The sequence below is a fragment of the Semicossyphus pulcher genome, unplaced genomic scaffold (assembly GCF_022749685.1).
Source record: "Semicossyphus pulcher isolate SPU_LCO1_2020_fin unplaced genomic scaffold, fSemPul1.0.p SCAF_20, whole genome shotgun sequence".
Taxonomy (NCBI): Eukaryota; Metazoa; Chordata; class Actinopteri; order Labriformes; family Labridae; genus Semicossyphus; species Semicossyphus pulcher.
In genome coordinates, this window is record NW_027211694.1 from 9,747,329 (window position 1) to 9,773,267 (window position 25,939).

The 25,939-nt window shown below is 42.3% G+C and overlaps 1 protein-coding gene across 1 annotated transcript; it reads right to left on the reverse strand.

The window, feature by feature from the left end:
- Window positions 1-1,583: 1,583 nt before the first annotated feature.
- Window positions 1,584-25,510, reverse strand: ube2h (ubiquitin-conjugating enzyme E2H (UBC8 homolog, yeast)). The gene is made up of 7 exons (XM_069671321.1): window positions 25,266-25,510; window positions 10,391-10,467; window positions 8,075-8,149; window positions 7,931-7,970; window positions 7,197-7,249; window positions 5,936-6,064; window positions 1,584-5,834 (listed from the first exon to the last, which is right to left on the reverse strand). Exons 1-7 carry the CDS (start codon window positions 25,316-25,318, stop codon window positions 5,710-5,712), a joined length of 552 nt encoding a protein of 183 aa, XP_069527422.1. The 5' UTR covers window positions 25,319-25,510; the 3' UTR covers window positions 1,584-5,709.
- Between the last annotated feature and the right edge of the window lie 429 nt (window positions 25,511-25,939).

A 25,939-nucleotide genomic window follows, 5' to 3' on the forward strand; every position in this document is an offset into this window, starting at 1 on the left:
CATCCTGCTAAGCAGCTGTATAATGGCTCAGAAAGACAAATAACCCTGCTGATGTCATCCACGTGAGCCATTGAATAACTGGAGAGCTCCTTAAAATTGTACCCACAGTCTGGTGATTGAGCACGAGCCATATTAAAGTTACAACCTATTTTGTTTTGTTTTACAGGCCCCTTCTTTGGATCACCTGACTGACATTCCTGGCTGTGCTGAGGACCCTCTAGCTGTGTGATGTGGACACGCTGCAGCTTGTGGCCCTGCGCGGGATTCACAGTACGGAGAAAGAGGTCTGTATACAGGAAGAGTTCTTATTCATGCAGAACTGGAAGAAATGGACAGCGTTTTCGTTTTCACGTCTCAGCACCGCCACGGAGAAAGAGACGGACGGGAAGCGGGAGCAGATTGCTGCGTGACAGAATACATTTTTCAGAAGAGCGGGGATTAAACAGCCTTATGTCACAGCATTTATCTCCCCCTGCTGTGATTATACAGAGGGGGGGTTTCAGCTCAGGACAGAGGAGGAGGGATGTGGCAGCGCCCTCATTTGGCGCTGCTGAGCAACTGCATGCATCATGCATGTGCGGACTGCCCTCACAGCAAGGTTAATCTCACACAGGCCAATGTCCCCTTCAAAAATAAATCCCCAGTCAGATGCGTGGGCCCGGCAGAATTGCAACTGGTTTATTGTAGTCTGTTGTAATGTAACAGAATGCAATGAAAGAATTACAACCAAAAGTCCAATATAATGTTTGTAAGGAAGCAAGTGCTGTGTGTTTGGATGGCTGTAGTCGTTCCTCACCCTGTGTCAGACTGGAAGGTATGGGGTACTGACCTCACTCTCAAGTTTCACAGCTCTCACAGGGATCCTGCAGGACAGTGGTTCATATTGTACAAGCTGCCTGAGACCTGCAGGTGAAGCAGAGGAAGTGCAACACTGACACCTTGTGGAAGGGCTGCCACAACAGGCTAGTTTTCTGAAGAACACAAACTGTAATATTATATATTATAATAAAGATGACTTAGAGAGGTTGTCTAAATCTGTTTGGATGCTACATTTAACAGTCTGTTATCATTTAAAATATTACATTGGTGCATTCAGGCTCAAGAAAGTTAAGGGAAATTACAAATGTCAAATGTTATAAGGGGAAAGCATTTATTCACTGGCATTTTTATGCCACATTTTCCCTATAAAATGCACATTATAGCACGTTGTACAAAAGATATACAATTTTAAAATGAGAATAAAATATGTGTGTTGCGGGGAGTGTGATTATTATGTTCACCTCAGATATGTTAAGAGGACATCAGGATGCTTCAGTTGGAATCCAGCTGAGATAAGGTTCCCCACAGGTTCAGTGAGGAGAGATTAAGATGAGCACATATCAGATGATAAGGATCCACAGGCTGCAATTTGTATTAAAGTAAAAAAAAAAAAAAGGGAGGAAGTTCACAGATTTTCACATTAAAAGAACTAATTTGAATTACATGCATTCATTAGTTTTGTTGACATTAAATAAGAACATATAAAAGACTCGATCAGAGATGACACGCTGGGTTCAACAGATGAGAATCATCAGCCTCAGACAGCCCGTTTATACACATTGAATGTTTTATTAAAAAAGAAGTTATAACAGTTTATTTTATACACAACTATTTATGAGGTTATAAGCCTATTAATAGAGAGCATTTTGTCTTTTTTGACAAGCATGCCCACTTCACAATGCAAAGAAAAAACAAGAGAAGGAGGGCAGAGAGGGTGATAAAATAAGACCAAGGATGGACTTTCCAAAACAAAACAAAAAATAAACCTTTTTGACTTTTTAACCCTCAAGTATCACACACTAGGTAACAAATACATAGTTTCTATTTTTAAAAAAACTGCCATTTTCCATGCTGTGTGTGCCTGCTAAATCCCCTGATGGCAGCAGTAGGCCAGCACAGGGCACAAATCCACACAAGCACAAGACAGAATGGGAGAGGTGTGCACCAAGCCGGCCTCGACTCCACACCAGAAGCATGCAAGTGCACGAGAGGACACAGTCAACACACGGGGGGGGGGGGGAGGTGATATTACAGGATCAGGGTGCTGGCTCTCTGCAGCTGTGCTGATAAAAAAAGGGAGAATGGGCCCCTGGACGTCCTGTCTGTGGATTCATGGTAGACCAGTTCGTTCATTAGCCTTCATCCTTAATGTATCCGGCAGGGTGTGGGGGAGTGTGTGAGTAGTTGTGGGGGTCTGGTCTGGACTTTTGTACTGGAATTTTGAATCCCATTAATGTGGCTGTCTGGAGTCTCTGTTTAAAACTGTGCAGTTATGACATTGTTATCTGAGCAGAAGAGGAGCCAAAAGGACATTAAATAAAAGCACAATAAACATGTGTTTCAGACTTTTTCAAAAATAATTTAGAATTTAAGTTGCAGTGGGAGGCATTGTCGTTATTTTGTAGTTCTTGACTCAAATTTAAGACCACCTGAAACACAAATACTCTCTCTTTTCGTTGAATAAGTGGTGGGAAGATCAGATACTTTGTTAACCAGAGCAACATCAGCCCACAGCTGAGTATGTCATCCATTTATTGCCCATTAGATGCAAATCATGCAGAAAAACAAACCTAATATTTTTACCCAAACACAAGGGAATATCTTTAGTTTCCCGTTGCACCACTGCATCACAATGTTCTATTTTTATTACAACTCTTCACAAGGATAAACTGTGTTTTTCAGCACTCAGGTACAATACTGCACAAATGTAAAAGTAAAACAAGAACTCCAATCTGAATTTTTAAAACAAAAAAAAGTCAAGATCAGTGTTGAGCTGAACCCAAACTTACAGCAGTGGCGCCTGATGGCCAAGATTAAAACCAAAAAGGGAGGTCTCTTTAATGAATAAATACACATTTATAGGCAGCTTGGGGAGGAGACGCAAGCCGGCTGTCAGGGCGGGGATGTGTGTACAATTTGCAGGTTTGTTCTGTCTGAACAATCGGGACACATGTAAAACATTCACATAGCTTTATACTGCCTTCAACATGTTGAATATCACAAAAGTTAGCTCTGCAGCACTTCCTGCTGGAAGCTAACGCCGAGCTAACGTTCAGGCTGGATGCGAGAAGTTACACTCTCAAAAGATTCAGATAAATACTGGAAATTAAAAACAAATGAAGTCTGTTCTAAATTGTGTTTTATGTCATGTTTTTAGAGAGAATCCAATCTCCTGAAAAGGGGCCGAACCACACCTTTAATGTCTGTACAGTTAGATCTATCAGGCTCGCTACAGGTCAAACGTCACCCTCATGTGAAATCCCTCGCACTCATCTGTACAACTCTGAATCTGCAAGAAGAAGAGGACAAGCAGGCATGTCTATGGAGTACCTTACATATAACCACACAACAAACACTAACTAAAAATCAGATGAGCAATGAATGCTTTATCAGGTACCAAACTAGCTAACTCTATCTGTAATACAGGCATATAGCATATGTTGTTTAGTGGAAGTCAACACCCAGCGAAACTAACTATCCTGACATGTCAAAAACACAGTTTAACAAATAGTAGCATGATTTCCATCCTTTCGATACGTCCCGGGTGAAAATGTTAATCACAATGCAAGATACAACCAAACTGTATTTCAAACCTGAGCCATTAAAGTCTAACAAGCTCCTAGCTTCTCAGCCCTGGGTAGCTCCTCTTATCCGCAGCTGTGAGTGGATACTTCGATGTCAAATAAATCGGACAGGATCAAATTGCAGGAAGAGGAGGCTGAAAGTAGGACGAGTGAAAACAATGTGCTTTTCTAGTTATGTTTGACCTTCATGGCTTTTTTGGGAACGTGGTTTTCAGGGCGACTTCTCAATGGTCACCTTCCTTTTTGTGATGAGGCACAGAAGAGGGGAGTTGAAATCAGAGGCGATAAGGGGACCTCCCGAGTACGACACAGCTTTGAATCTCCCACTCAGGATGCACAATCCGCCACAAAGCAACCAGTGATTCTTACTGCAATCTATGAAGTGAATACATTTCAAGGTTTTCTAGGTAGTTCGACTGCCACGTTAGCCTCGACGAGCGGCACTCGGCCAGTGTTTTTCGGGGTTCGACACTGAGTTTTTCATGAGGCTACAGAGAGGTGTCTTATCACTTTACAAGGTAGATGCTGTACATAAAAAAAATAATAATAATCCAAACGTGTTGACCCCCCCATCGGGTAAGAAATGTACAAGAAATAAAAGAAGGAAAAAAAGCTGCTGGAAAATCAAAGCTGCGATTGCATTCTCTTTCCACGCATCATGGGTTTACGACCCGCCACGCTGACTCATCAGAGCTGCTTTTTTTTAAGAGTTCAAATCTGTACATTAAAGTTGAATTATATTTGCTGAAACTAAAACAGCTTCCAGAACTAAATGTCATATAAGGGGCTCTTATTTTGAAATCTTCTTGAAGCTAGGTATCCAAATAGAGATGCTGGTAGGCAGACATAAAGTGTGTGAGTCCAGCTGATGCGATCGGGGCGCACAGCACAGGTCAGACCGATATGAAGGGCATGCATCGGAGCAAACTGCAGGTAACAGAGCGTGGAATGTGAGGATACTTAACAAACCTGAATCTTTATTGTTGGATCCACTCGATAACTATGTGACCATTTGTTTGTTGCTTTTTACTAAAATCTAATTTTTGTGCTGGTTTTCTAAACTCACCAGAAGAGGTGATGGTTACATTCTTTCTCTGCCTCTTAAACAATATTACAAACTTTTAAAATACATGACAGGGCGCAACGAGAGTGTTTGTTGCTCAGGTGCGTCCTGTCAGAAAACTAGGGCAAAACTTAATGAAATATGAAGATCGTATGGTCACATGGTTAAAGGGCAGCTCCGCTCTATTTTCAGTTTCCATCATACCAAGTGAGTCTGAGCAGAAGCTCAAGTGCAAGTTCCACAAACCAACATTTAAAAAGCACCCAGCACATCTTTGTCATTGACCCTGTAATGAGACATGCATCTGTTTGTTTTTAAAAACCTGACTATTTTGCACTGCAGCTGCAGCCGGTCGACAAAGAGTAACAAAAAGTTTAGTAACACGTCTACGTAGCTTCCAAACGGAACGAGAAAGATTTTGCAATGACATGTCTCAATCAATATGTGATCAAAGACATGCTGAGGTTGATTTCTGAGTGTCTACTTGCACTACAGTTTTTGTATATTTATGCAAGGTATGCAAAGACACCTCACGTGCGATTGTGCGCTTTAAAAATACTGTCTCGACTACTAGATTATATTGTAGAGCTGTACACCCAGACGAGAAAGACCTCAGCATCTTCAAAATCAAAAATGTTGGTCAGAATCAATCAGCATGGTGGAAAAGGAGATCAAATTAGGATTCAGGTCAAACTGGCGAAGTGAGAAGTGTGAAGTTGAGGGGAGATCTCCTGCCTAAGTCTACATGACGCACCTTAAAAACGGCGGCGATGACGGGGAGAGAATGCGAGAGCAATCGCGACGTCTGTGTCGGGAGAAACAGCTACAGAACGGGAGGGGTGTCAAACACACCAAAAGGCTAGATATCCATAAAAATCCTTGTTTAGTAGTAATAATAATAATAAAAAAATCAACTTGTTTAAATATGAATATTATAAGTCTGCTTTCTCATGGTTAGGAAATCAAATATAGTCTCTGTGGGGGGTTAAAGGAGGGGGGCGGGATGGGGGAGCCCTCCTATCACTACAACTCCATGTCCTGGGCCTCGTCTTCTGAGAAGTCAGACATGGAGCTTTCGGATGAAGAGTCGCCTGCCCCCTCTTCTTGCTCCTTCAGAGCCTCCTCTGTTGCATATTTCTGGATGTACTCTGCGGAGGAAGCAGACGAGAAAATATGAGTTAAAACGACGATGCCGATCAGAGTATAGCAGACTTTTTCCAGCTATATGTTAAGAATCTAGAGGCCGAACCTTTGATTTTCTGCTTGTACTCCTCTGGCCGGTGAAGGTACATGGCAGCTGCATCTCCATTCAGGGGGTCGATGGGGTTTGGGTAAGCCAGCAGCTGCGGCAGGAACGACTCAAATATGTTGGTCAGATCTGAGGAAGCAGAAGAGGACAGATTACCACTTCAGCAACTGAACCAAATGAGACAATCATGCTTCCTCTGTTAATTGGCCACGGGAAAAGCTCATAGTCAATTTCCACACCTATCAGTCAGTGACGACCGCACAAAAGGATCAAAGATGCTTCGTTTAAGCGAACAACAAGACTGCAAATGTGAAATCCTCAGCCTGATGGCTTCACAGAGACACTAATCCCTTTCACTAGCTCTCTGCTAGCAGGCCTCAGCTTTCCCTCAGAGCTGAGGCCTAGCACAAAAGCCTGCACTTCTGCTCTCGTCTACTAGGTGTCACCATTGAGTCCACTCAATTTGGGAAAACGAACCCTTTCCTTCTGTCTTTTGTAGTATTATCATGTTTAGCTGATTTAATCAACTGCTTTTGTTCCCTCTAGACTCATTATAGACTTTGTTTGGCTGATTGGCCTATTGTCTCCATGTATATCTAATCTTAATGTCCAAACACTCGACAGAAAAAATGCTGTTGTGTATGCAAGCAAAGACTGTAGTCAGTTAATTCTTAATCAAGTTGCTCAAACGCCATTTAGGCTTTTTAAATTCTCCCCTGACTCACATCCAGGCCACCGTTGGAAATAAATAGGGAGGGATGTTGAAACATCTGTTAGGGATATTACTGTAAAGCCATTTATACTGCTCAACAGCTATCTTAGCCCTGTGGAGGGGCTGTAATGAGAAATTAATGGGGGGAAATCGAGAGAAGGGCACAGGGACGTGCAGAGCAGCAGAGAGAGAGAGAGACACGCGGTGACAGAGAGAGGAGTGACTGGCTGAGAAACGGCGAGTACAATCGCTGCCATTGGTAATATGTGACAGCATGTCCCTGTTTGTCACAGCTGACGGATACTAAATCATTCCAGAGGAAGGCGAACGCTTTCTGACCTTGCAGGGTGAGGGTATTACCTCATTAGTGGGTACTTCAGTACCCTCAGTAAGTAGATTAGGGACAATGGTGCGCAACTGCCTAATGTTTCCACACTGGCTAGCAACTTTTTGGTGCTGATGGCTCCATGTCAAGTTCTTTGCACATAATCACGCAGACCCCAGTGAGGAAACATAATATGGGCACGCAGGCAGAGAGGGGGGACTCACCATAAAGGGCTGTCCATGTCTGGTTGATGACATCTAAGCACACTGTCCCTGACCTGGGAAACCGAGAAGAAAACAGGGTTAGAGGAGGAAAGGGTAGAAATACGGTTGCTCTTGCTAGCTGGCTAAATATGTTGTTAGCACACACCTGTACAATTAATGTCACAACTTGCTCTGTGAAAATGGGTTAGCCCTAGTTTAGCCTCGGTATTTAAATTCAGTAAGTCAGTAAATTCCTGATGATAAATACGCCTGAATGCATCATTTTGGCTCTTTGTGTGTTGAGACTGTCTCATTTGGGGAGGAGGCACAGGTTCAGCCTGTCCATCAGGTCCTCCCAGAGAGCAACCCTCACAGCCTGTGTCCTTCAGAGGAAGCAGCCTCTGAGACAGGGAGTAATGGGCCAAGATAAACAAAGCACTTGACGTGGTTCAAATGAGTGATTTGCTGGTGTTTGTGTCAAAACTAGTGCTTCATTTAAAAGTTAAACATGTAGTTCCTAAAGTGACTTTTTCTTACTATTTCAGAGCAATAAAACATGAAAAGGTAAAGCGAAAACATTAGAGAATATTTATGGATTCAACCAATGATTTTATACTATAAAAAGACAGGCAATAAGACTATAACTACAAGTAAATATAAATGAGCTATAAGGAAACACGAAGCCTTCATTTATTCAATAATTTACACTACTTGTCTCAAAGGAAAACGGAAATAAATGACTGAAATCAACTCACGCTTCATCAATGTTGGGATGAAAAATCTTGTTCATGAATCCTGGAAAAGCAAAATAGGGAAGAGGACCGTGTTAAAAAGGAAACAAAGGCAGAACTCAAACAAATGTGAGCTTATAATGCTCTGTGTTTTAGTACAGGGCCTACCTATTGATGGCGATTTGAAAGGGTATTTGTCGGGAAGATCTACTCGCACCTTCCACACGCCTCCCTCGTACGGTGCTGTACATGAGGACAAAAGACAAAACACTGTCAATCACATCCCCTCCTTTATGCACTCACAATGGATCGAGACACTGTAGCGTTATATCAATTTTCTGCACTACTTTCTCCTCTGCACAGAAGCACAACACAGAGAGGAGCCACTTGAGAGACAGCTACACAAACTATTTCACTTTGCCATTTTTCTTCCATTTTATGCCGTAATGTATTTCAGCCCGGGAGGATTCTTTGCTTCACTTCATATAATACACCGACATCAAAGAGGAAGAGACTGTGTCAGTATGAGGTGCTCTCCCAGAATAGCTGTGTGTAATAGGAGCCTTATGTGCCACACTCAAACTGAATAGCACATAGATGACTGAAAACGCGCTTGTTTTGAGGTTGAATGGTTGGGAGCATGTGCACACACACGCAACATGAGGAGAGGCAACAATTCCACTTTATTTGGCGTGGTTACAAGGCATCATAAACGGGGTCAAACACCCACTTCCTCTCTTTACTGATGCGTAAGTGGCAGTGGTTTTAGTGCGACAGATGTTGCAGGCAGAAGAAGTATTTCCTGCTGATGAGGCCACGCTCCTCATCCAAAGTCCCCGCAAGCACAGATCCTCGGGTTTTACACTTTGTGGCCTCAGGCCTGGTTTCAATCCTTTTTACGCTCCTGCTCCTGCTGTGAGGAACCTCTCTTTATGATGCAAACAGGAGACAGATTCTTGGGCTGGATGCCCTCAGGGGGATATTAATGTCAGTATGGATTCGTTTAGACTTTAACTTAACATCACATATGGACACATTATCAGTTTTTAATAGCAATTGGAATCTAGTTTTTAATCAGTTTGAAAAATATTAAACGCTTGGTAAAAGAAGGGGGATTAGAAAAGAACATTCAAGATCCCATATTTTACTATGCGATACCCGTAGGATGGAGACGAACATTTGAGTACTAAAGTACTCGTTGTTGACGTCATTATTCGAGTAACCTTACACTACTCGCGCACCTGTGCATGCGTTGTTTTTGGCTAAAGTAGTTTAACTCAGTTACACACACCATGTGAGCCGTGACCAGGAAAGTCTAGTAGTACTCTGACAAAAAAAGATGACGATAACGTGCCGTGTGAGATATGTGGAGTCAAACTTGTAGATCATACAAATACTAGTTTGATGTTTAACCACACACGCTTAAAGCAAAAGGAGAAGCCAGCGGAGACAGACAACAGGCAGTCTCGCATCACATCATTTGCTAGCCCTGTTAGCACACGTCGCTGTGATGATACAAGAGAAGATTAGCCTGCTAATAACAAACATGGTGACTGGAGCTGTGCTCCCATTAAGTGTTGTGGAATGAGAGGGCTTCCGAGAGCTGATGGCGCTTGTTGGGCCGGAGTACAAGCCACCATCACGCCGGACAACAGCTTCGAGAGTGGAAAACATGTTAAGCAACACAGAACTGAAGTCCATACAGTCAGCTACCGCTGTGACGCTTGACAACGGAATGTTATGTTAATTGAAGGGTTGTTCAATAAATGCATTTGAAATTGCACATGCTTTCTGTTGTTGCCAATTTATTGACATTAATGTAAAAGTGTTAGTAAATGTTCTCTTACAGGCATATAGCCGGGAGGTCTCTGTCCAATGAATGTTTATTTATTTTTTTACAGTAAAAAAAACATATAATTTGCGAGTACTCTAACTCGTTCATAAGGTACCTAGATTCCTCGAATATTGAGATTACTGGAAATGCCCATCCCTTAGCATAATTTACTGTTAAAAAAATACTAATTTTTCTCACACTGGTGCTCTGTGCAGGCCCTTATACAGCCTCTGTCTGAAACGACACAGTCAGCTCTGTCCCTTTAAGAAACCCCGCCCCTACAAGCCCGCTTCTGATTGGCCAGCTCCTGAAGCCTGCTGAGTGTGTAGAAAAACCTGGCGTTCACAGCAGCCTTCATACTGAGCTGAGAAACTTGGGGATTACTCCACCATACTTTTACCTACAGATTTGAAACTTTATCCACGTTTAGTCTGAACATCCAACATTGTAACATTATGTACATGTCTTAAAATGTGAAACAGCATAATACCCCCCCTTTAATTTGCTTCATATATCCTAGAACCAGGATAGAAACTATCACTTCACTTTCTGGAACACTGTAATTTGCCTAAGTGAGGATTCAGCAGCAAATAAGGACACTTGCTTTAAAGAAAATCTTTGTAGTTGAATCAGAAAAGAGAAACACTTACTTCCTTGTGGTCCGAAAAACTTCACTACAAATTCATTGAGTCCGCTGAGGATGGTGACTTCGTGCTTGCTCTCAATGCTGTGAAGGCTGTTAAGGACAATGTCTGCATGTGACTGCATACAGAGGATCAACAACAACCTGAGGAACTACGATAACAAGAAATTCTTAAATAATATTCAGGGTCGCTAACAATTTGGCCTCTCAGAAACAGCTCTGTTTGCTTCGAGGCTCACAGATCATCACATGCAAGAAGTAGAAAGACACAAGCGTACTGTGACCTTTCTCCTCTCTCCCACCTAACATCATTCTCTCATATCGCACAGAGTTAGGAAAATGAAAGACAGGAATGATAGCCTTTGACAGATAATGAAAACAAATCAATGCAGGGAGATTACACTTGGATTCTGTTCTGACCTCCCGTCCTGGAGACTCATTTTCGATGACAATCAATAGCTTCATGCCAATTTGTCATTCTGCACAATGAATTCTGCCCGGACTGAATGTGCAGTATGCGAGCCGCAGATTTTCAAAACAAAAAGAAAAAACAAATCACACCAGCCGGTGGATCATATTCACTCATGCTACAGGCCTCCTTCCACCTGTCACTCTAATAATCCCCATCGGATATAAAACAAGTCCCCCACTGGTAAACACAGCACAGGAGGGCTGCTCCTTACAAAGAGATTCAAGTAGACATTACCTCCTCTTCTGCTGACAAAACCTATTATACGTGTTGCATTCGTACAGTTTAAAGACAGCACAACAACAAGTTTAGGTTAGGAGCAATATATTTCTTATTAAACTAATGTAACAAAGCTGAAAAGGAGAATCTCTCACTATCTTAAACAAGCACTCTCTGGTTCTTGTCTTTTTAATAAACATTGACAGAGATAAGTTAGACATATTGCAGGTTAAATAACTTGTCAGTTGGCTACTAGATCAGAGTAGCTCCATTAGTACCAAATAATTCAACCAATCAGAAAGAAGCACTTTGAAATAGTAGTTCAATAGTTCAAGTTGCTTAAGCAAGATGTGATTTTATCATGCACTAGGGCTGTGATGGTAACCATCATGACCGCAATACCGTGGTTATGTGATACCAACCGCAGGGTGGACCCATTGACTGTCATAACTGCTTTTTTTTTTTAAATGTCATAGACGTATAGCTTGCCTACTTAAATAACCAGGTTCAATAAATGAACTGAAACTGAAACAGTTTGAAAACTTCCAGTCCAGGTCCAGTATTTGCAGTGAAGCACCGTTTTTTCCCCCTTTCACTCAAACGCCACAGGTCACATTTACTGGTCGCTGTGGCAGCAAGGAGAAAACAGCAGGACCTGAATGCTGTCGGGTTTCAAGTTTGCAGAACAAAAATCAGGAGATGCAGCAGGGAGACACTTCTCCGTGGACCCCAAATGAGTGAAGGAAAAAGCTAAACTGAAGCGAACCTATGGTATGCATGGCGGCGGGACGAAGAAGGCAAATGGGCAGCACGAATACCTGCGCGTGGAACAGCAGCACATGAGAACGGCAGCTCAGAGCTTCCGACCATCAGTTGATCAGGATGAAGGATAAAGAAATGTACACCACAGTGCGACGGGTTAGCCGCCGAACCGCGAGGGTGTGTCAATGGTTAGTCACAAACATTTAATGTTTAGTTCTTGAGACGTGAGAGCCGTTTCTCAGACTGCAGATAATGACAACTCTGTTATCATTTTGGTGTGCTGATGCAAGCACGAATAACATCACAAGACTCATGATATACAAGCTTATGCAATAATATTGATACTCAATACTGAGTGCCGAACTTGTGATCACTATCATGTTTATCTGTTGTAATGTGATTCACCACCAAACCTATAAACACTATATTTAGAAGACGATATTTATTACCCCATCATCTTATTAGAGCTAGTGGAGGAAATAATCCCCCAGTGTTTTCCTCTGGTAGTCCAGATACACACATAATTACATAATAACAAACCTGAAAGCACATTAGCTTGGTTTTATTCAGTGTATCATGTGGCTAGTCCAACATGACAGCTATGTGCTTAAAATGTGCGCTAGCGGTGATCATTTCTGATCTCAAAGCCAGCACATCATTACATGGAAGTCATTTCCCTTTCATGTGAGCGGAGGGAAGAAAAACTGAGGGAAGCAGAGAGAGAGACTTGGAGAGAAAATAAACAAGATAGAGAGGAAAATAATCATAAAATGAGACATAGATAGAACACATTAGAGACAGGAGGTACAAGAGATGGGATAAAAATCACTTTTCCATGACACACAGAAGCAGCTGGCTTGTCAATCCTGATTGAGTGTGTATCCCATTAGCAGACTGACCCCCAAAGGGTTAAATCAAAGAGGTTATTTTAAGCTCCGGTTGAGTCTGCGAAGAGCAGACTGAGTCTCTGGCTCCGGCGAGGAAATGTGTCATTGTCAGACATAAGAGGAACCTCTCTGTTCTCTCTCGTGTCGGAGTCAAGGAGCTGCTCCGAGGCTCTTTGATGCAAAGTCCGAGGCAGGATGAATAACAAATAACACCCGGAGCACCACACTTGTTCTGTAACGTGTGCTAGACTTCGCTCGGACTATATGCGTTATGTTTACATTCTGCAGCTCGACAAGTTTTGCCCTTCATGTAAGGGCATCTGTGCATGTAGTGAAACTGCTGCGAGTGTGTGAGTGAAGCAGTGCAGAGGAGGGGGATGGTATGAACTGTGTGTGTTATGGTATAGAGCAGCAGTGAGGCAGGGTGGGAGATAAGCTATTAATGGGGTTGAATCAACACTGATTATGCCTCAGGGTAATTGACTTTGCACATACTGACGAAGAATCAAAAGAAGAACTGGTTTTCGCGGTGAAAATTGACAGTTACCTTGTAAACGTGAGGCCCAAACATATGGATGGAGGTTAACATGAGACATGGGTTCACTTTACGACACAGCTAAATTACAAGCTAGCGGAAATGCAAAGGTCGGGTATACGTTCGTGTGACCATTCTGAGATCATGTGAGAGAAGGGAGAAGATAGGGAAAGGGTATGGCTCACATTGCACTGACTGACTTCTCACATGGACACCCAATATCACTTTTAAAGTGCAAAAAACGTCCACTTTTCTGAATGTCTTTCAACTACCCCTAGCATGTCCTCCTTTAAAAGCCTTTAGCTATATGGACACCGGTGTGGTCTTTGTTGATTTGCCTGGTTATACACACAGCAGCAACACGCGCACACCTTCCTCTAAATGTTTATCTTAAGGAACAATCTGTGGCTAAACTATGATTTCCCTTTTAAAGGACTCTGTACGTGTTGGACAATGGTTTAATCCTTCAGGAGACGCCAAGCTCCAAACACTCATTCCTTCCACCCAGCACATACTACAAGTCCTTGTCAGAAACAGCTCCCGCCCCTTACGAAGGAGTCTGACAGGTCTGTGAAAACAGAAGACAGTTCCTGGTAGAGCTTGTAAATTCCCAACTGTCTCATGGAGTGGAAAGAAACAAGCCACTCAACCAGACAAACGGAGATGATAAGCAGATGATCGCAATACTAGATAGGTAGGAGATACAGAATATAACCGTTATAACTACGTGCAGCAGTGGCTTGAGGTTTTTAAACAGTGCTGACATGATGACACATTTTATTTCAAAGGGAAAGCAAATTGGTTTCGGTTAAATTGCTGACAAGACAGCACAAAAGAAATTGGGTTGTACAGTGCAGTTAGATACATGCACAGTAATGTTACATTTACATAAACATTGTAAACAACCCAATTACATGAATAAACCTTTATGTTTAATATTAAAATTGTGAAGAGTGAAGTACCCATCACTAAAGCCTCCCATTGGTCAGAAAACCCACTAACACCCGGCTTTGTAGCTTAATGGGAAAGGCTACAATCGGCATTCAAACCCAGGTCAAACATCTCTGCAGTAGACCTGGGCAAATATCGCCTCGGCTCCGATCAGCATTGATGGGAACACAAAACCTGTGTCGATACGCTAATCTCCGCCCCTTTCCAGCATGATGCTATGCTCTGTTGGTAACTTCTTCGACTTGTCATCTCAGCGACAAATTCCGCCCGTCTCCGTCCGAGCAGCGCTCGAACATCGTTCCAAATTTGTCTGCGCCAGGTTTATACACAGACTGAATGAGTTATAGATACAATAAAGACCTAACCACCATAACATCTTCACTTATTACTAACCCTGTTTCCGGTGCGTTTGTGACGTCAGACGGCGACGCAGCAGAAAAGAGACCGAAAGGAGTATACTTCACTGGTAATGGGAAAAGAGACAATCAGCATCTATAAGTGGGTCTTCCCGGGTCTAAAAAACCTGCGTGAAAACGCCACATCTTGGTGGGAAACAGGTATTATTTTAGGACAATGACCTCTTGAGAACAGTGTTTAATGACGGTTATGCATACTTGTTCCATATACCCAGCATAATGGCTATCTGTTCATCCCCCCACCTTGGATTAGTATAGATAAGTCATAATCTGAGGATAGCGCCAGGTCAACATCCTTTTACACACACTTCTAAGCTGCTACACAGAGCCCAATCAATTCAGAAGAACGGACGCACACATATTCAGACTTCTGTATATCATACGAGCCTAAAGACTCGGAAACATGCTCTCATGCATTAAAACTGCTTATGAGTAAGACTTTCTCATTGGCGAGAAAACAGTCACACTTGCAAACACCTGCAAAGGTCTAAAAGTTCTTTCAAATGTTTCAAAGTTTAAGCACAAAGTTAAATGTTTTCCTGGTTTAGACATTTATAAAAGGGCAATTTAAATGCTTAAGTGCCAAAGTATGCATAAAATAGCATTTACAGTTGTGGTCTAGACATGTCTTGTTTTCCTTCTGCACCATTCAGGCCACTATCCCTGCCTGACCCTGGATCAAAATATCCCATCCAGACCAAGCTCTTTCTAAGAATGGAAAACAAACATGATGGGGAATCATAAACAGCATTCTGTCGAACAATGCGGTGACTTCTATGCTGGACCATGACCGTTTCCCTCTTTGGACACAGAAGCTGTTGATCTGCTAAAAAGGGAGGAACTTTGCTAGTTTCAAAACAGTTCATGGTCTCATCTTTCTTTGGGGAGAGGAAGGACAGGAAGAGAGCACACTCTCCTTTCATCAACAGGGTGATGTAATTCACTTTTAAAAATCCAGTGTCAACATGTATAATGAAAATTGAAAAGAAGAAATCTGTCCGCAGGCTGCTTTAAACTATTTACACATCAGCATACAATACTCTCACCACCTGCTGACACCTCCAGCTTCAAGAATTCTTGTAAAGGGAAGGTACAGCGCTTCTGAGCCGACTAGTCTGAAACAACAGGAAAGGCAGCAAATCAAATAATCTCATGATGAGAGAGGAAGGTTACTGAATAACCGAATGGACACCATGCAGAATTTCCAGTCACTAATGGCACCGAACAGGGAAGAAGACCGTCAAAGACAGAACATAAGAAGCAGTGCTTGTGTTTCAGACTGGGAAAGCAATGCTAAGGTTTCTGCATGAAAGACACTAATGGTCCATATCCCTCAATACCCAGCGGGGAAGAGGAACATAAAAAGAGGGGGTAGAATAAGGTCGGCCAACGGAGCAGAGGGCAGAAACAGCGAAGAAAAGAGCATGAGGACATAATACAGTTGTTAAAGAATAAAGTGAAATAAGAAACATGGAAAGAGTGATGCCAGAGGAGAGGCAGAGAGAGAGAGTGATGCAGAGATAATGAGAGAAAAGAGTTCAGCCTGCTGAATGCTGATCTGGCCTGGCAGGCAGATCTGTGTGAATGACATCATTGCTGTGGACTGCAGGCCGATGATGATGATGATTTGCCTGTGTGTACACAGACACATAAACTGACTGATCCCATATCTGGATTGACTGTATGCTATAAAAGTAAAGAGTAAACCCAGATCCTTTGAGAATGACAGGTCAATAGTAGCTGGAGATTTTTCATGGGAAAAGACAGAAAATCTGCCGTTTTGCTCTGACATTTTTTTTGTTTAAATTGCGGTAATTGCTAGATTGATTACAGAGCAGAAACATAATTTGGGGCAGCATTATGTAAAACTGTGTCACCTGTATAACACATAATTAATATGACAGAAAATATAAGTAAAATAACAGAGGACGTTATAAACTTAAATAGAGAAGACAATGGGGCTAAGTTAAGATCCCTGTGGAACACCAATATTAAATCAGCTCTGATTTAGAAGATGTTTGGTTTCTATTAAGGATCCCAAATCATTTAAGGACTGTAACTGAAGGGGATATCGACCAGAAAAGAGATGTTTTGACATACAACTACACAACTAGATGCCCTGTCAACACAAGCAAGATTGTAACCTGCAAGGAAACGCAATGTTTCCCCAAGTATGTTGGTATCTTGTTCAAGAACACATCTTTCTTTACAGATGAGGAACTTAGCAACCTCTCTTTCGTTTTCTCTTCCTCACACACAGATTGTAGCAACAATGTAAAATCAAAGGCCTTGCAGATGAAAGGCAGGAAATATAGCAGCTGTCCTCAGGATGTAAGCAACGGGTAGGCTTCCTCCACAAAAACAGATACGAGTATAGACTACCAAAGAAATGTGCAAACTAATATTCATTACCCGCCAAGAAAGAGAGAAAGAAGGCTTAAGATAGTAGGTTACATTTTTACAATAAGAACAGAAAGCAGTATTGTTCAGATGAAGAATAACAATAATAAACTAACAGCTACTCCATCTCTCCGTCTCAGCTAGCATACTCCTTCGTCTGTACATGTGCATTGTTTTTTTTTCACTCCTAGCTTCTGTGTAAATGTGCCCGTGTTTGTGCATTGAACTTTCTATGTACTAGGCCACTGCACTGAGCCAAGCAGGATTATTACTGTGTGACCTCCACTAAACTCAGCGGTCTGAGAACAGATGCAGCTAGTGTAGCACAGCAACCATCCTGCCACAGCAGGCAGAGCGAGTGATAGGCGGTGTTGCTGTGAGAGTGTGATTTAATCAGCTCAACACCAAACAAACACTGTTCCCCTGCAGCCGTCACCAGCCAACCCCACTGACCCACTCCTCTACTCTCTCTCCATGTCTCACTCTGAGGCGAACGTTTTCCCACTGCTATTTACTTTCTTTCATTGCTCATTAAGTTCAACTCTCTTTATTCAATTTTAATGCAGATTCAGAGCCTCAGTGAAGCATTTCAACCACCAGAAACCCCCACAGCTCATTGACTCAGGAGATAGATAATCCTGTGAATACATGGTGAGCTAAGAGGGCAGGAAAAAGATAATGAACCACACAGGCTAAGTTTAACAAGAGCTTATTCATCCAGATTACAGAGGGCTTCAGACAACTTTTCATTTACAATACTGATATGACAGTAAGTACCCCTCAATACCAATCTAATCTTATTTCCTCATTAGTCTGTTATAAATAATAAATCAACATAAAACATTTCTGTTGCTTGAATTGTCTAACAATGAGATGCACTCTTTGGTTTTAAAAAAGTATAGTGAGCTATATTAGCCGAATGAAAAAAGGAGTGTTGTATGAGAGAAACTGAGAAAAGAAACCGGGAAAGTCTTTTTTAAAGGAAGCATGTTTGGGTACAGCTGAATAGTAGCTAATCATCAAGCCAGCCTGAAAGAACTCAAAGGTCAGAGATGTTGGTTTACCAGGGTTCTTTGCATGTATGATGGCCAATGGTACAGCAGAAGTGCAACAGTTAAAGGGACTTTAAATGTGTTTGCATGTTTGCTTGACTGATTTGAAAACAGGAGTTGCCCTTCTCTGTTCGGGACAAACAAGCTAATGCTAAGCACACCGGCAGCTATTGATGGTCCCAAATCTGATTTGCAACAAGCACCGTCCCTCGCCTGGTCCCTTCACTGTCAGTGTATGGCCTGGCTGGCTGTGATATCTGAATAGAGGTGTACTGGTATGATAGTTTGAGGCCTGTGGTCATGCCAGCTGCTCTCACTTCCCCTTTTTCCTGCCCGTTTCCCACAGGGGAAACGAGAGATCTCACCTCTAACTGTGTAGATCTGCTCAGGGGGGGACGAAGGTCTTTAAAACAATAGATTAAGCACATGTGATAAAACACATTATCCACAATGAGGGCTGTAATGCTTCAAAGACGAGGCTAGAATAGTAGAGTAAAAGCTCACATTTATGACTTTAGCAAATCTGAAAGGAGACTGTATTCGGATGTCTGCAAAGTTGTCCTCAAACTTATAAAGGTCCGAAGTTTTGGGGCATGCTGCTTTCTTTAGGTCAAGATTCTTAAAACCATAACTTCAACCTCTGCTTATCACAAAAAAAACAACATAAGCTTCACTGATCTCTGACAGGAAATTGGTTACATATGTGACAAAGTCTAACTCTGAAAAAAGCCCCGTTATCCTCACGTTTATTCCCTACTTCTCCGTTTACGGCTGCTTCTTAAATTATCTGAGGAAATGAACAATGCAGCAGTAACATGGAATCAGGAAGGTTAATCTGGTGCTTTCCCAGCATTCATTCAAGTCTGAAAGAGCCAAACAGTGCAGCACAATGTATGCGTGCTAATGTTTACAGGTTGTGTTTTCAGAAAAACGTACTGAAATCTAGTTCACAATGTTTGAATCTAAATCGATAAGCATCCTTTCAACATCTCCAGTGCGGTGTTATCAGCAACGCTGGGCTTTTCTAAAAAGCATCCAGATCTTTCTGACACATCAAGTATTAAAATACTGTTGGCGCGCTTGGTGCCAGCGTGTGCGGTCTGCGAGGGAGAAAACCTTGCAGCAGGTTTTACATATCAATGGACAAATGGCCCCAAACGGCAGACTCATTGAGATCCACATGTAAATGATGGCTGTTAAGTGCTGCACTCACTGGATGGTGGATGGGAAGTAAATGAACTCAATATGTTATTTTCATTTCTGCTTGGAAAATTAAAAGGTCAGCATCTAGAATTGTAACACATTTAACATATAATATGAAAAAGGAAGGTATTAAGTTAAGTTTAACTACGACAAAAAAGGCTATAAAACTTATGTGATTATGTAACAGGTAGCCTGAACCTGTATACATTACACCTGGTCACTTTAACTGCTAACCCTAATTTAACAACTAAATAAAATAAAAAAAATTAAAATACCGAAACAGAAATACCAAGCTCAGTTCTCCACTCACTATATTGTAACCATGTTGAATTTCAGACTTGGTATCCATTAAAACCAGGCCTGAGAATAGCATGTTAGCTAATGGCTACCTCCCTGTATGAGAGCTGGTGCAGCACAGTACTGCACAGGCTAAGTTCTTTGTCTTCTCTGGTGAGAGATGAGAGCCCACCCACTGCAATCAAACGTGAATCCCTCAGCTGCTCCTCCTCTCAGCCCTTCACTAAATCAACAGTCTATTTACAGCAATAGCACAGAGTCTCTGTGTGTGTGTGTGTGCGCGCAGGAGAGTGAGCTGCGTGCATGTACACACAAACAAAATGATTATTAATGATCACCAAACTGAGCCAGGGCAGGAGAAACAATGGCCTGAATCTGAGGCAAGCATTTAATGAGCAGATCTACAAACAGAGGCGAGATCTTTTTTAACGACCGCAAAAACAGGGATTTTAACAAACCTGAATTCAGTGTGGTGAGACAGGCACACGGCTAATTTTATCAACTTTATACAGGCGAGGATACACAGAGGCAGATTACCAGAATGTATAGGGTGTGGATGGAGTGGGTTGCACTCCTTTGATAAGGCTCTTTTGCGTCACACATCTGCTCTTATACCAAAAACTAAAGGATGTTTAAAGTCAACATTCTCAAACACTAGTCTGAATGGCTTATATGCCAACATATGACCGAGCATGTCGCTATCCTATGATCACTCCTACAATTTTCCACATTAAAGCTGCAGAGCACGTGAGCGACAGCGGCAGACTCAGCTTCCCAGTGCCAGAAAAAAAAAAATCATGCGAGACAAAGAGAGGAACTTCAGTCCATCTGTTTTTCTAAGGGGACTCAGCCATGCGTGCGGGAAGCTTCAATGTTTGCACTGTGGGATTAACAGTGAGGGCCTCAAATCTCCTACTGTTAGATATGCCTTGCTCTTGGACCCCCAAAACTGGACTGTCAATCAAGGTGGGGGCTCCCCTCCCCTCCTGAATCATCCACAGTTTACTTGTGCTCACTCATGGAGAAATAAAAAGGGAAAAAAGAGCAGGAGTTTGGTAAGAGCTGGCATGTGTTTTTGTGGAATACCTGCATGAAAGCAGACAAAAGGGAATGTACACTGAGGAGATGCAGCAGGATTTTAAAGCTTACAGAGTGACAGAAAGAGATCATCAAAACAACAGGGAGGAGAACAAAAATGTTATCCTGCAATTACATTCTTTTCGTGGATTTAGACGCAGCACACAGCCCATAAACCACGACATATAAATCATAAGACAAACACTGTATTTGACTGTATACGAAACCATCCGTTTGGACTTAAATATGTCTGTTCGGCCATCTTAATTCCATACCATCGTAGGTTGAGTAGGTACAGTAGGAGGGCCATTACCTACATTGTCTTTGTCAGCATCTGAGCATACTTAATACAGATTAAATATTAACCTTTAGCCACAATAAACGCAGACTACAAAGGGAGAACTGGGCTTTAGGGTTAAAAAATGGCCACTGAAACAAGGCTAAGTAGAGGAATAAACATGGCTGAGGTAAACTCCCATCAGCAAACATACTGTAGATCCTCATCCAAACAACATATACTGTGATTAACCTGCAACATCTGCTTTGTATTATTGTTATTAATGGGATTTTATAGCTTAAGTGTGCACCATGGTAATAGTACTGTGGCTTTTCTCTTCAATTCTGTCTTTTCCAGTAAAGTTAAATGTATTACATGATAATGACAAAGCAAGTTGTTAGTTCACTTCATCACCAGACCAGAGCTTTCCCCATTCTAGTCACGGGTTTCATCATTCTCCCATTCATTCAATCACTCTCTCAGTCAGGAACAGGCAGAAAACTGCTCGCTCCTTCCCTACAGTCAACCGCGTCTAGTTGGTTCAGTCCCAAAATAATAGCGCTCGGTGCAGATTAGCTGCCTGTGACTGTGTGACATGGTCTGACACAGCAGCGGGAGGTGGAGGTCACAGGGTCTTCTGTAAACGGGAAAACACAAAAGAGTCCGCTGCTGATGCTGTCCGGATGTCATGTTACACAGGCACAATGGGGCCGAAACACCAAGCGGGGAGCAGATAAAGCTCGGGATTGGTATTCTGCTCAGGGAGGGTGGTGGGATGTGGTGCAGGAGGATATTTAAATATAATAAAAACAGGTGGGAGGAGGTGGACGTAGCTCCTAGAATCCTGCCCCCTGATTGTGGACAACTGAATAAATCAGGATTACTGAAGGCCGAGAACAGCCTCAGCAGTCACTTCAGAGTAACAAAGGGATCCTTGGAGGAAATCGGAAAATGCAAACTCACCTTGAAAGGTGAAAAATGAAGCACACGCCCCTGATTTGGGGCGAAATGATAGAAGACCTACATACGGCAGAACTGACGCCAGGTATCATGATGGATACAAGGGCCGATGAAGCATGCAACCCCAACAACTCCCACCGGTCTGAGTATAATTCATCGGTGGCCATGCTTCACGGAACTGCTATCCAATCACTTTCAGACCTTCCGGCAGCAAATGAAAGGTTGAAGGTCTGTTTACATTAAAAAAAGGCTGAACAGCCACTCTGATGAGATTTCATATACCAACAAACAAATATATACGCCTCAAGTCTTTAGGCTTGTGCTATCATAAGGATAAACACCTTGTGCGGACGATGCCCTCACTGGTGATTTAAGAAGAGCTGAGGATTCCTGATATGAGAGTGCGAGACAAACACAGCTCCATGATGCTAATAACACATTACTTAGCCTTCATCTTTTATAAGTAACCTGACGCCATGTATCACTTTTGTTACGACAGAAAAAATCAGCCTTATGTTCTTCAGGTAATTCTTAGCAGAACATAAACTGTTGTACAGATTATTCTACACAGCGCCTTTCTCTTCTGTCCCATTCTCTGCATTGACATCCATAGGCCAGACACCACAAGAGCTTGTGTTAGCATTCAAAATAGGCTTAGTCTTTTGTAATCTACCTTTGCTCAAATTCCAGCAGCTTACTGCTTGAAAGCGTTTCGTAAAGCGAGTAGGCCAATGATGAATACATGCAAATAATAGCACAACTACCTACACAGCGAGTGCAGTCAACCCCACACAACAAGCTGAATGTAAAGCCCTTTGAAATGACACACTCTTGGACTCTTGTTCAAGAACAGCATGTTCCAAGATGAAAGCAACATATCTGAGAGTAGGACTGAATAGCCAGTGGCTAAAAGTTGCGCAGGTCACAGGAGGAAAACACAAATTTAAGGTTTAGGCGTACAGATTGGCAAGAGGCGGACAATTAACGTGTTGTTCCTCGCCATTCAGGTGTGTAAGTTTGCAAACACAGGATGTGGAAGAGGATCACAGGGGAATATGTAGCGTAAACCAAGAGTTAATGCCTTCTCCGGGACTACATTTCATGTTAATAGCACAAAGAGTTCAAGTGACTTGCATGCAAACACAAAGACTTTACATCTGATGCTAAAAAGCAGGCCGCCGTCCATCGGCTCAGCTCAGGACAAAGCTTAAACCCAGTGATTCTACATGCTGAGGTCATTCTGACATTCATTTTCATGAATTCCCTAATGGCCTTCGCTCCAGATTCTGAGCTCTCCGGTGGCTGTAGCAAATTAATGCGTGAGGGCTCTCAGTGTCAGCCCATAAGAAAGAGGCTGCTCCTGTCTAAAAGGCGGTGTGAGTTTCGGGTTTGAGTTTCACCAGGGGGAGACGCGAGGATAGGGAGCACAGAGGAGGAGGTTGTTACGGCTAGTTTTGCTCTGGGGACACAAACAGAAGGAAGGAACTGCTTTTCATACTTTAACCCAACAAGACAGCCTAGTCAGCAGTGAACCTGTGTGCTATGTATAAATCCCACATAGATGTCTCCCACAACATGTGCTGACCACTGCTCGCTCATGGTATCGTAAAACACACACAGGTCATTGTAGGGAACTGAGCAGGTGGCACACAGCAAACCTGCTCTTGCCTGTCAGTCAAGTAGATCAAGAAGGAGAGGGGGTGTTCTGCAACTGCAGGCTGTGTGTCTTCTACACAACTCTGTCATGGCAGCCATAGACTATACATAAGCAGAGTCGAGTGGAGGGGGCAAAAACTTGCTCAAACAAGCACCTTAACAAAATGCCTCAGGAAACAGGGCAAAATAACAAGGGAAGTGAAGGTAACTGTTGCCTCCTTGTTGATAATGTATTCACATATTAAAGCCTCATGCAGTGTCACATGTAAAGGCCACTGTTATTCCAACTCTAATGTGACGGTATGAAGCAGGATGTATTATGAAACACAGGATAAGCATTGCTTAAGTTGACATGACAGGCCTACTTAAACAAAGTAGCTTAAAATTCTCAATTTAAATAAAAAGTGTGAATATCAATCTAACAATAAGAACAAATGTTTCCTTTTAAACCATTATGTTTGGCCAACTTTCAACTAGCCCAGTTGTAGCCCCATATTTGACGAAGCTGTGCAGCCATCCCATCAGCTGTTCTAAGTCCCTCCCTCCTGTGGTTTCCGGCTAGTAACAGACTACCCAATCATTAAGCTGGTTTGCACTGTGTTGGGACAAAAACAAAACTACTTGCTCACACTGTTCTTCTAGAACATTGTATCAACAGGAAATATACTGTCATAATAGCTCAATTTAGAGATCCACTGTTAGCCCTGAGTGAAGATGAACAAATGAATCAGCAGTTCAAAAGTAAACATGGTGAATTGAAAAACAGAAAAAGTTCATACATTCCACATTTAAAACGACTGCAGGCTCATGACACCTGCAGTAGCACCTAACACACAGCTGCCATGTTCACTTCAAAATCCAATATATTTAAAAACAACACATTACAACCACTATTAAACTGGTACAAGTTAGCCTTCCTTATATGTGCTTGCAGACACTGAAGTACAGTGAGACACACAGATCAGGTGGCCATTTTGATGTTGAAATTAACCAGCAGACTAGCCAGCCAGCTCAGTAGCATTGCAAGGTAACATTTCAAGATACAATAACACAACAAGAAAACGCTCATAGGGTTAAAAAAAAAAAAAGGAAAGCTTCAAAGAGACAGATTGCTACACATGATGCAACAAGGCCAACGTTTTAACGAGAGTAGAACAAAAGACAGCAGCATTTTCAGTTGACGTTAGCCTTACGTTATGTAAACAAGCTCCTGTGTCAACGTGTAAAGGGGCAGTTTGACTTAACTCCCCTGTCAACAACAGGCTGGACAAAGACACCAAACTGCTATAAGGTGTTAATATAGTCCACCGCTGTCAGGTCTATTGGTGGTGCAACAAGATGAAAGACATGCCTAGAAAAGCAGAATAACGTTAGCGTCGTTTCGGCTGTTACTACAATCTTTAAATAGAGACAAAATACAGTAACAAATACTCAAGAGTTTGAAAAATGCTAAAAGGACATAGGACGAATCTGATTAGCTAATACAGCTGTCCCGATGAGCGACTAAGGGCTCGCAGGACAGAAATAGCTAGCACTTGGCTTTGCTAGCAAAATGTTGTTTACACAAAAACATCAGTCATTCACAATGAAAGCTCTTTCTGCTTTGGGTTACCAAGACAAACAAGCAGCGTCAATAAATAAGGTTACATTTCCACATTACATCACGACATAGCTGGCTCGACAGCGTTTGAGAGACTGTTGTTTATGTTCAGAAAGGATACAGTTTCACCACATCGGTATCCATTCGCCTTTTACCCGGACTTGGAGACGACATTTTTGCTATTTCCACCGCAGAACACCACTTGGTAAACTGAAAGCTAGCCCCCGAAACGCTAGACAGTCTAGCAAACTGTATTATCCGAAAGTTAACATTTGCTTGCAGAAATGTTTCCAGCAAAACGTCTTCACAGTTCAACGTCTCCCTGTCCTAATGAGTAGCCGAGCTAACGTTAGACCTCTGCCGTTCACTGCCTCTCAGCGTTCTGACCATGGTTGACAAGCTAGGATCACTCCGCGGATGACGTCATATATGTGCGACCAACGTCACAATAAATTGCTATGTTTGTAGTTTTACACTGAAAACCTCTTGTGTTTAAGCTTTAATTTCACGTTGATGTGCCACTTGACACCACTTACACTGTTTTTAGTTTATGGATTTAATATAATTGATAGAACTATTCAGCCATTGTAGAAGTATGTCATTTAATTTCTTCAAGGTTTGGAAATTCAGGGTTCTCTCCTTTTTTAGACAACGCATCTATCATGGTTTTGCCTGTCTTCAAAGTTCTCCTGAAGAACTGGATGCCAGAATATATACCACAAAGTGTCGTGCATCATCCAACAATCCTGAAAAAAACATTCTCAAAAAGATACAGACTATGTTAATCTTTGTTGG

Excerpts from the sequence above, each read along its gene's own strand:
- ube2h (XM_069671321.1), bottom strand. The coding sequence starts at position 25,318 with ATGTCGTCTCCAAGTCCGGGTAAAAGGCGAATGGATACCGATGTGGTG. Across the intron at positions 6,065-7,196 it reads GACATGGACAGCCCTTTATG|ATCTGACCAACATATTTGAG; the intron begins GTGAGTCCCCCC and ends CTGCTTCCTCAG. Across the intron at positions 5,835-5,935 it reads GTACAAGCAGAAAATCAAAG|AGTACATCCAGAAATATGCA; the intron begins GTTCGGCCTCTA and ends CTTCCTCCGCAG.